The sequence below is a fragment of the Acanthopagrus latus genome, chromosome 3 (assembly GCF_904848185.1).
Source record: "Acanthopagrus latus isolate v.2019 chromosome 3, fAcaLat1.1, whole genome shotgun sequence".
Classification (NCBI taxonomy): Eukaryota; Metazoa; Chordata; class Actinopteri; order Spariformes; family Sparidae; genus Acanthopagrus; species Acanthopagrus latus.
This window is the reverse complement of record NC_051041.1, coordinates 9,813,050-9,824,887: the sequence shown is the minus strand read 5'-3', so window position 1 is coordinate 9,824,887 and position 11,838 is coordinate 9,813,050. Positions and strand designations below refer to the sequence as shown.

General features: G+C 40.9%; 1 protein-coding gene across 1 annotated transcript; it reads right to left on the bottom strand.

Annotated features, from left to right (window-relative positions):
• Positions 1 to 493: 493 nt before the first annotated feature.
• LOC119016962 (CD59 glycoprotein-like) lies at positions 494 to 2,433 on the bottom strand. Its single transcript, XM_037093342.1, has 4 exons — positions 2,354 to 2,433; positions 1,991 to 2,067; positions 1,140 to 1,247; positions 494 to 756 (listed from the first exon to the last, which is right to left on the bottom strand). The coding sequence occupies exons 2-4, from the start codon at positions 2,046 to 2,048 to the stop codon at positions 596 to 598; spliced, it is 327 nt and encodes a 108-aa protein (XP_036949237.1). The 5' UTR covers positions 2,049 to 2,067; positions 2,354 to 2,433; the 3' UTR covers positions 494 to 595.
• Between the last annotated feature and the right edge of the window lie 9,405 nt (positions 2,434 to 11,838).

The window sequence follows — 11,838 nt, the reverse complement described above, 5'->3', positions numbered from 1 at the left end:
GCATCATTTGCTTTGACACACTTTGATGTATAATGATTCCCCAGAAATCTTTACTTTCTGACTAAAGAAAAAATCTGTTTTTAACTCAGAATTAATGTCCACGCTCAGTCTTGAGATTTTGAGACTTGTGAGAACAGCAAATTACACACACACACACACGCAGGTACGCACACACATTGTTTCAGGTAACAGATGTTGTCCTTCCTTTAATTAAAGTTGACAAATTAAGAAATTGCACTTACTGCTGCAGAAACACACACATGCTGCAGCTCGGATGCAATCTTGATTATTATTCAAGGGCAGCAGCAGACATTCTTAAACTTTGATGTATTTCGTCAGACTGTTTTTAAATGGTAGGTTTAGGTTTCTTGGCTCTTACTGAAAGCTTTAAATCACAGGTGTGAATCCAGCCGTCATATGTAGCGGAGTGGACATGGCGTGTGTTAGGCTCTGCCGAGCTACAAACAGCGCCACGACACAACTGCACAGGATCTGTTTCATTGACACAAGACTTTATTGTTTCGTTCAGCAGTGGTTACATGGAATGGAATGATAAGCATTTGGAAATCTGAATTTACAACTTTTTTTTTTTTTCTTATCCGAACAAATCCAGAAATTTCTGAAGCGCACTTTTCTCCGGTCCGTTACAGAGTTTTGACTGACAGCAGGAGAAGGTGAACTCAGGGACGGTGAATCTGGAGGCCAGAGTCATAAAGTTGCAGTCTGCGTACCTCATGCAGGTGGTGTAGGTTGTTTCTGAGGGGGAGCATGGCGAGAGACACAACTTCAGTCTAATGAGCATTACTATTACATTTGTTATAACGATCCTCCGCTGTATTCCCTTTACTGTACATTTCAGGGACAAGAACAGGAGAGGCATGTCAGCCAGTTTAGAGAAAGACAAAAAACTTTTTCAGCTTTTGACACAGAATATCAAAAACACAATTTTAACTTTCCATTAAATCACTGATGAGGGACCATGATGATTACCCAAAATCATCATGGTTTAGCAACATCACTCAACTTGATATCATGAGATGACATGAGCCTCTTGTTCACACTCAACCAGACTGTTATGACGAAACACTTTTTGATTTTTTTTTTTTACTTCTTATAATTGTGTCCTTCACAACGCTTACCACCACTTTTGAGTTTTAGGCAGCTGTCGTCACCCTGCTTACACTCAAGCTGGACTGCACACTGATCCGAGGAGCCGTCAGGGCAGGAGTAACACTGCAGCGAGAGGCCTGCAGGAACAAGACAGAGTTCACTGACTCAGGGTTTTCACTTTTGTCTTAAGGGCTGCAATCAGTCACCATTAGTTTTCCTCATTTCACACCTACTCTCATCAATCTTTGAGATCTCAAGAAGGATTAAAAATCTTCCTACGTTTAAAGGAGTAGTTTTGAGAAATTTTGAGAAATATGTCTCTACACGCGTTCTTGGTGAGAGTTTGATGAGAATGAAAATGTACTAATGAAAACATGTCTTCTATATTGTTCGCTTTGGTTAGTTGAATTGTGGTTTTAATGTTGGGAAAAGAAAGATTAGATGGATTCAACCCTGAAGCTATGGCACACCAGAGGAGGTGTGGCCAAAAACATTTGCTTCACACTTTTTAAAAATATTTTCTAGTTAACATCAATCCCCAATGACAAAAATATCCCAAGTATATTTATATTGTCAGTAACTTGTACCAAAACAATTGTCAACAGTGTGCACGGAACAAGCTGCCAGTCCCGCAACACTGAACTGAACGTGGAAAAAAGGTGATCAGTGATTCTGTGTGAACGGAAGCAAGTGACACAACAGCCGAAGATGCAAACTGCGCACACTGATCTACCAGAATTGTTCCTCTATGTGAAACACATCATCTCTCTGACTTGGCTGCACTTTTTGGGAGCAAAAAAAGAAAAAAAGAAAAAAAAGGTGCTAGAATTAATGAAAGTCATACTTATTTTTTGTCGTCAACCCTTTCTTTTTTTCTTACCAAATCCAAACATGGCAAAGCTGACAGCCAGGCAAAACACCACGGAGCTCCTCATCATGACTGCCGACAGTGTCAATCTGATAATAAGAAAACAGAAATAATCACAATATGGTCACAGCTAGATCAAAAGTGCGGAATTTACTCTGTGGAGATAAGAGTCAGGAGTTAGACATTACTTTTGTCACTGTGAAAATATATACGACTATAAAACAGTTACTGAGATTGTTCATGTAAAGGGATTTCCCTCCAATAACAAACTAGATATTACTTAATAATTTGATAAATGGCAACATAACTGATATCGAGACATCTATGAAATTAACATTTTCCCGATTTCAGATTGTTCAGACATCCAACACTCACCTGTGAATGGGAAGAAAATGACTCTCAGCTCAGGAAGAAGAGACTCTTTGTAACAGCAGCAACAGCAAAATCAACAAAACCACCAAAAAGTAAACAACCCGTTTGTTTGGGTTCAGAGTCTATGTTTGGATGTCTGTGGGTGATTCGGATATAACACAGGCACGGCATTCATAGATTTATTTCTGGTTTGTTGTCATCGTTCTCCTGATAAGCAACGTCATTTTTTGTATTCAGTGGTGTTTAATTTGACCGTTATTCGATTCATACACGAGTAGATGACACAGCCGTCATCTGAGGGAAAGTGAGGTCAGAGAGGGGAGTTATTGATTACACATTACCCAATGATGGTGTTTCAGCTGGTAGACAAACATAGTGTTGTGTTAAACAGCTGTTTAACCTGAGATTTGGGTAATGACGGGGAGAAACAAGGAATCAAGACAAAATGAAAGAAAAGACAATAAAAGTAAGATCACATATCAGTTGTAAATACATGTTTCACGTTTGGGATGTTGATGCAGATGTTTCGTTGTGCTCCAGTTCATGACTTATTCACTCTGCCTGAACTGTAAAGCCATGCTGTAAAGCAAATAAACTGCAGGATTCACCCTAAAAAGTCAGATATGTGTGATATAAAAGGATTTGGGAGTCAGCACATTCCTGCTGAGAGAGAGTTTATGGACACAAACACCTCCAGGAGAAAGAAACTAAAAAAGACACTAAATTAAGTCCATCCTGCTGCGGTAGATACTCATCAGAGCATCAAATGTGTGTCAATCCGAGGTTGAAAAAGTGCCATTTCCCTCTGATTGGTTAGTGATTGCATTTTACATGTCTTTGATAGAAACAAATGGTCAAATAATAACATGAGGGTCTGTGAACCTTTTCTAATTTGGCCACATTAACATGGGAGTCTATTGCAGTTTTCCCATTACATCTGCCGGCCTGGCTCTCCTCAGCTTGACTCGACATGGAGCGGCTGGGATTTTGCGTTTCCACTGCAACTGGGCTGCCGGTGTTGAAGGTGTTGAGGTTGCCTCCAAAAAAAGGCTAAAAAACCTGCGGCAATAAATCCAGACTTCACCTCAATCAGTGGCAGGTTTCTGTGGACCTGAAATTTCTTTCAAGACAGCTCAGATCCCTGAATTCGCAGAAACTTGAGTGTCACAATTTAAAACCCCTTTAAAAAAAAAAAAAAAAAAAAAACATATTCTCATGCTGTGTTGCTCTGTCAACTCTCTGTAAAGTATCTCAACCTCCCACCGCTGTCAGCTGTGACACAGGTTTTATGTCAATAAACATTCAATCAGGACTGAAACTCTCCTCCGGGTGTTCTGAGTTTTATAATCCTAAATTCATATTAAGTCTTCTTTCTTCCTGCTCTCTCTCTCTCTCTCTTTCTCTCTCTCTGCAGATCATTGTAAGCTTCAGAGCTGGCTGGAAGCGTGAAATCAGAGTTCAAAGACAACACACACACATACACACACACTCTCTCTCACACACACACACACAGCAGAAGCATGAAATCAAAGTTCACGTTACGGAGTCTTCCAAATATTTTCTTTATGGACCTTGAATCAGTTTCAGCCTCAGCGCCGGGATGAAAAGCGATCATTTCGGTTTGAATAATAGATAAAGACTAAATTATGACCTGTAACAAAGTTCAGCACAATAGAACCGTAAAAATCTGTGTCTGTACCGATCTACAGGGTAATAACAATCAATTGAGGAGGATCATTTTATTTGGGAATGTGCCCGGTGTCATGTTTAATTCAGAGGAGTTTGGAGTATAATTGTGAATCATTTCTCCCAGAGGGAGCTCGACATTTTTCTCACAGAGGTTTAAGCATCGGCGTCGGAGAGCAACGTGACTTTCCGTTGCCATTGAGGCTATTTAGGCTAATGACTGGCTGTCCTGCTGCTCATTACTTCTTGTCTGAGGCCGGGCTAAAGGCTGGTGTAATGAGGCAAACCGCAGCTTTTATTTCTTTTCTGGTGTCGGGCTCAGACGATGGTGGGTTTTCGTCTTCGTGCCTCTGCAGCGCTCACACCTCAGCCTACATAGATGTTTACCACAAGCTGGACACGGGGTTCTGCTGATTTATTTACATGTTAAAGCAACTCTATGTTAAAATTTGATATTTTGCACGATCAGGCGCCTGTTCGCGGTTTCTGAGGGCAACACCGCCGTCGTAAAAAACAAATCCCAGGTCTCTAACAGTTTGTCAGACGTAATGTCAGCGTTAACTACAAACAAAACTCATCAAGTCATGACAATGTGTTGAAATCTTGTGTATAAAGTTACAGAAACAAGTGATAGAGGGGCAGAGTGGCTGAGACAGAGACATTATTCAGCCTATTACAAGTGTTACACTGAACCATCAGCATGAGTTTGAAGCTGTTATTTCAAGGTGAAATAGTTACAGTGCGTTGCTTTCGGCTCTCTGGTTTACACCGTGTTTCTGTGTCTCGTTTGATTAATCCAGACACGAACGGGAGCCTAAAAGCAAAAAAAAAAAAAAAAAAGCGTAATTCGATGTAATGTTGAGCTATCCACATACCCTTTCTCTTCCTTTCTGTCTGCTTCTTCTCCCCACCCTCCCCACCCACGCTCCACTTCATTTTCTGTCCCTCTCTTTCACGCAGTTCATTCACTGCCTTTTGTTTCATCTTTTATTCTTTCAATCTGCCACCATTCCTCTTCCTCTCATTTCCCAGTCCACTGAGTTAAATATGGGAAAACCAAACCAATCAGGCCATGACATGGTTATTATTTTTAAGTACTGATTTTTTTTTTTAATTCCCTCTCTCTCTCTCTCTCTCTCTCTCTCTCTCTCTCTCTCCCTCCCTCTCCATCATTATGTCCTTCGCCTCCCTCCCTTTCCTCCACCTCTTCTTCCTCTTCTTCTCTCCCAATCAGCGTTCTGTCCATCCGCAAGGTTGAAAGATTACAATAAATCATTAACATGTGACCAACGTGTGCGGCTCTTGCAGGCTTCTCAGAAAAGAAAATATTTTACTAAATCATCTCTGCACGCACAACTGATACCGTGAACTGGAGCGTTCACACAGAGAATCCATAAAAAAAAAAATTAAAAACCCAGACTGAGAAGAGCTTTCATAAAATCAAAATCCTCAACACATGTACATAGATTTGCACAAACTACATGTATTATGCTAATCGTGCTCCTACTGCACAAAGTTACCTTATCCGGGGATTGAAACACACGTGTCAGAGCTTATTTAACGTGAGCACTTACTGTATGATTAATAATATCTTCAACAGGAAGGGTGACTGCAGGATAAATAACGCAGCAGCACAAACAGAACAGAGACGATACAAAACTCAGAAATAATTGTACTTTTCTTTGGTTGCCTGCAGTAATTTCTTTTTTCCTGGCCCTGTAGTGGCTGCAGAAACACCACATTGATATTGATCGCCTCTTACGGTTTAAGACTTGAAGGAAGAGTTCGACCAAAAATGAAAATTTGGTCATTAGCTACTCACCCCCCCATGCCGAAGGAAGTCAGGTGAAGTTTTGTTGTCCACAAAACATTTCTGGAGCGCCACAGAAGCTACACGGCTGCTGTAGGGCATCATGATTTTGATCAATTTTGGATTTTGGGGCTTCCAGGGACTATGGGATTATGTTGAACAAGCTGTGTGGAGCAATTTTATTGTTTAGGTTTTTATGTTTTAAAACAAGTCCCCATCTACTTGAATTGTTCCAGAGAATGCTGCAACACTTTTCTGCTGTGAAGCTCCAGAAATGTTTTGTGGACTACCGAACTTGGCTCGACTTTCCGTCAGCATGAGCGTGAACATATAATGACTGAATTTTCATTTTTGTGTGAACTGTTCCTTTAAGCTGGTAATGGTAGCTTGTCGGTTGTTTTTTTTTCCCTCATCAGTCTTGGAGCAACAGTGCCATTCATTTGCATGAGTTTCTATCCGATATTCACTCTCTTTTAACTCTGTTTTTGGTCGCCACCAACTCCTGAAACACGGGAACCATCCGGCTCTTTAGCTGCTAAATGCTTCCCTGTGTTCACCAGCTACTTGCTTGTGATTGATTCATTTCTACCAGCAACCACTTTCACATGGATATCATATAGTTTGCTAAAGAAGAACAACAGATGGTAAAGGCTATTGCGGTGTTTCTCATTGAAAGAACAGCGAAGATGGAGGGAGCTGAGGGAGACGGTGAAACAGTGAGATCCAGAGAGAGAGAGAGAGAGAGAGAGAGAGAGAGGGAGGGAGAGAGAGAGAGAGAGAGGGGGAGAGAGAGAAAGAGAGAGAGAGAGTTAGAGAGCGGGGATGTCCTACATGCATGGACACTCAGGTCACTCCAGATAATTATACTACCTATAGCGCTCTCTCTCTCTCTCTCTCTCTCTCTCTCTCTCTCTCTCCTCCATACATGTATTAATTTACTGTATTAACCCTTGCATGCCCGACCACAAGACAATAAAAACAAAGCCCTCTCTCTCTCACACACACACACACACACACACACACACAAAAACACACGCGATGCGTTCAGGCACTGTACATTCACGTGACGCTTAATTGGTATTTCGTTGCTCTTTAGCGTTCATTGATTGAGTTAATCACGTCCCTTAATGAGGACACTATTTCTTCCTATATCTAATTAAAGGGTAGTCGCACCACTTAATTGCCAGTGTCCTGAAAGTGACCGGGGCGAGGTTGAAAACTGCCGTCCTTCGGGATCTTAACATTCGAGTGCATGTCCTGTAGGGCATCACAGGTAGCACAACCTTGGGAATATGTAGAAGAGGAAATGTCGCAGTACAGCAGCAAATCACACATTATTTCGTGAAACGGATGGGTATTTGGTCGCAGGAAGAGTTAGAACGAATAACTTCTGAAGAGATTGTAGTCACATAATTTATCATGAATACCTCCGCCAAGGAAGCTACATTCTTGGCAGTGTCCATATGTTGGTTGGTTGGTTTGTTGGTTTGTCAAAAGGATTACACAAAAAAACACTGAATGGAATTTTCACAAAACTTGGATGGAGGAAAGGTCACAGCCCAGATTAGACACTGTTAACTTTTGGTATGGATTCAAATAAAAGGCCAGATCAAGAAGTTTTGCTCCCACTGTCTTTAACATTGCTACATATGGCTATTTTTTCCAACCTTGTTGTTAATTTCTCACGGGAATAGCACATGAATCTTGATGAGAAAAGTCAGTCGTAATCAGCATAGGTGATACGATATTTTTTTGGACCGCTGTTACTGCGGCACTAATGTTGAGAATTAGTTACCTCTGCCTTTATCAGCGGACGTATGGCTGCATTTGTCTGGTTACATTTTCACACCTCGGAGCGTTTTAAGGACCTCTTGCCCATGCGTGTTGGTGTAAAAGTTGAGACTGAAAGATTATTATTGATCTTGGAAGCAGCGGCTGGCAAAAACAAACTCACCAGACGGCTGGTAAAAAAAAAAAATGCAGAGCCAGCATATTACATAACAAGAGGTTAAGTAACTTATTAATTGAAGAAAACTTTCTCAGTTTAAACAAATCATCTTGACTTTAAACCCATTTTTGTGATATTTTCTAATATTTAGGTTTTATATATATATCTAAGGAACTGTAATTCAAGTGTCAAAGTCAATGTATTCATCGAGAGGAGCTCTTTTAATGTCAGCGTAATGTCTTCTCCTGCTCTGAAGGAGATTTGTCAAGTCTGAGAAAAACACTCAAGTGACATCACATAAATAATCTCAGCTTTGACTTGAGCCTGTGCTGCATGCTGATATGTGGAGTTTATAAAGACAGGCAGCCCAGAATCATGTGGGTTGCATTATGGGAACTGTAGGATTTAATGTTTCTGGAGCTTTACACGAGTCTGGTACTGAAAGTCATAATTTGAAAAGTCAAAAGTTAATACCGAGAAGAAAAATAAATAAATAAACCCTGCTGCTCAGTGTGTCAGGACGGGGATTGAATCCATCCACACGGTGACCCCTATTCCACCTCCTTCCTTTAAATCCTACGTCTAAAATGACTAAACAAACTGTAAATAATGTCCTTTATGAATTAAAAGGAGAGAGAAGTGAGGTGGAGGAGAAGATCTTAGATCCTTTTTCTTCCCCCTCAGTCCTCCCTATCTGTACACTCACTCCATAGGAAGCATGTGCAGCTCTGTGGCAAATTGTCTCAGGATATTATCAGTGCGTGAGCGTGTGTGTGTGTGTGTGTGTGTGTATGTGTGTGTGGATTACCAATGTTTGGTATTTATTTCCAGAGCTCCAGAAAGCTCTGTTTGACTTTTTCACAACAGGGGGTCTTGCTTCAATCACATGCCCCCTGTGTGCGTATGTGTGTGTGCGTGCACGTGTGTGTGTGTGTGGGTGCATACGTGTGTGTGTTTATCAATGCCTTTGCGTGTCTATGTGTGCATCTGTGTTTGTCCACTTGCAACATGTGTGTATCTTTGTACATGCTTTCTTGTGTTTCAGAAGGTTTCTTCACAAGTGTGTGTGTGAGTGCAACCAGGATGCGTGCGTGCGTGTGTGCGTGTGTGTGTGCATGTACATGTGGGTGTGTGTGTCGTCCAGGGAACATATAACTGGATTAGCCGTCATGCTTTTATTTCTGTAATGGAAACATCAGCCTCATGAAAGAAAGTAGGGCTGAGGCCAGGCAGCGAGTGCGTGTGAGACAAGGGGTGACAGGCAGACAGAAAGACAGACTGATAGTCAGACTGACTGATGAGCGACTGACAGTCAAGAAGTCCAAGATCCTCTCCAGCTTCATGTTTGTTTCATCACCACAAAGTGAAACTGAACTTGTTGAAACACTGAAAGACTGAGAATCTTCTCTTGAATCGTAGTTTCCAGACCTGAACCACCATCTCTGAAAAGCAATTAGTAAAAAGAAAAACTAAAAGAGTCAACAGTTCATCTTTTCTTGTGCTTTCATGTTGCTTCTGTTTTTTGGAGGAGGTTTTGAAAAAAGATGTCTTTTGCAGTGAAGCAGTGACACTGGGTGATTTCGTCCCTGTATTATGGTTTATTTCAAGCTACTGGGCTGCATGTCTTTAATATCAAACAATGGTGAAAGCTCTATTTTAATATTTCTGGAGCCTTTATCTGAGAACTGACAGGAGAGATATGAGAGGAAATGAATGGAATGAATGAATGGACCACAACTATAAACTGGATTTTTTTTTTTTTCTTAAATGTTACTTTACAAACCACTTGAGCTTGTCTTAACCACATTCATTTCATTAAACATTGCAAGATTAATTTGTAAAAACAACAGTTCATCACACAAAATGTAAGTGAACCGGAATAAAGTACGGTGCACAAAACACTATGATGTAAAAACAGGTCAAACATAAAGAATGTCGTGACATCACACCTATGAGATAATAATCATATATTTCCTTACAGGTAAATACATCTTCTTAATAATGTGTTTGCATGAGCGCACTAATGTACAGTGACCTCACAGACACTGAGAGTGTGTTGTGGGGGTGGGGGGAAAGTTCTATTGGGGACACATTTCATTTTCATTTAATTATTCATGTGACTCAAGAACATGATCACACGTTGTGATGCACAAACAGACTCCAGACCAGTTATTAGGGTGATGCGGGACTTGATGAATGTGTGTGTTGAGAACATCCACAGGTTTGCGTGACAGCTGACGTGACAGAGAGTGACGTGACGATGGGGGGGTGTAAAAAATAAAAAATAAAAAACAGGTCACTGGATAGTGTGTGTTTGTCTTAAAGATTAACAGTGTGCAGGTCAACATGCGTCTGTGTGTGTGTGTGTGTGTGTGTGTGTGTGTGTGTGTGTGTGTGTGTGTGTGTGTGTGTGTGTGCATGAGTGTATGGGGGGGGTGTGCAGGGGCAGATGTCCAAGGTCTCATGCCATAAGCGCGCTTGTGTGTGTGCGTTGTTGCCTGTTCATGCGTTGTGAAGTGACGTGCAGCCAATCAACTCAATATCCTTCCCGTCAGTGATTCCTGAGACGGACCGCGAGTGACTGTTGACACGCTTTCAACTCGAGACTTGAAGCAACAGCAGAAAACGTCTAAATCTTTGTATCCCACCACAGCAGAGGAGCAGATACATCTAACATCAGCGCGCTCTGTGATTAACTTGATACTATCAAACAGATTCTTAGTATAAGTACCAAGAACTGTGGTACTATATTATTGACCAGTGTATATAAAGAACAGTAAAAGGATAATATGGGGAAAAAAAGCTACCAGTAAATGTAATTTCCAATTAGAAATGAATGATATGTAACACATGACATGTTGAACAAAAGTGATTAAATTAAAAAACAAACTATCTGAAATCTTTCCAATCAAACTAGTCATGAAGTACACAACCAAGTTCATTGCACTAAACAAAAGTTTACTTAATAACAGCTGCGTTATCTGTTATCAACCTAAATAATACAAAGACACTTTTGAATACAAGTCCAGATTTTACCACAAAAAAAAAAGATAAAAAGTACAAAAATGCTTTAGGGGCTAACAGATGTGAGCAGCTCAGATGCATTTGTTTGTGGTATTACACGGAGCAGCTGCACCATCTGGTGGTTAGCACAGTGACACGCAACACACACATGCTAACACTAAGAGCTCAAGGTGGGCCGCGCTCTCTCTGTTCTGGTCCCAATCTGTGGATCAATCTGCCCCACCTCATCAGATCCGCCCCCTGTAGTGTCAGCTCAGTACTCACATCTTTTCTTTGGCTTTTTGGTTAAACTTAAATTGCTGTGATCGGTGCGTAAGGTGAGGACAGTTGGGGGTAAAGTAGCACCTGAACTTGTTTTGTTGAGCCTTTAAAGCTTCTTAGGTTTCTTAGCTGACGTGTTTTTATTCGTCAGACTTTCCTCTGGGTCGAAACTCAAAAGTTAAAAGGTCAAAGGGTTAAAACATTTGGTATTTCTGATAGTGTGTTCACATGCATATTAGTTTCCTAGTTTTGAGTGTTATCCTGTGGGACATGAGAGATCTGGTCATTCACACCCCTGTTCAGATGATCAGGGTGGTTTCAGGACTCAGATAACTTGTCTTCTTGGTCCCAGTTTGTGTCCAAGCACGCCAGCTACGGTTTCTCAAAAGGTTCTGTCGAGGTTTCTAAAACCAGGATATGGTGTTTAAATTACATTTGCACCCGATCCAGTATGGAGACTGTCAGTTAGAGGGTTTTAATCCTTATGACAGGAACCATAAATACATCTCTGATCCTCTTGACTGGACTGAGGGACCCACAGACCCCAGAGTAACACTTTCTGTCATATCTAACAGGTGCTTCATTCTGTTGTTCCAATTTTTCATGGCTTTCTCCATCAAGTTGTTCCTAATAAATTCATGTTTATAGACTCTGTCTTCTTGAAGTGCTTCATTGATTTTATTCTATTACCTATTTTCTATATTTGCATTCCTTTTCCTTCTTCTCTCTCTTCCTTGTCTGTGACCTTGCCTGTTTTTA

Bases quoted from the DNA above. Each gene is read 5' to 3' on its own strand.
- LOC119016962 (XM_037093342.1), bottom strand. From the start codon at position 2,048: ATGATGAGGAGCTCCGTGGTGTTTTGCCTGGCTGTCAGCTTTGCCATG. The intron at 1,248-1,990 runs GTAAGAAAAAAA...TTGTTCCTGCAG, and splicing joins CTTTGCCATGTTTGGATTTG to GCCTCTCGCTGCAGTGTTAC. The intron at 757-1,139 runs GTAAGCGTTGTG...GCTCCCCCTCAG, and splicing joins CCTAAAACTCAAAAGTGGTG to AAACAACCTACACCACCTGC.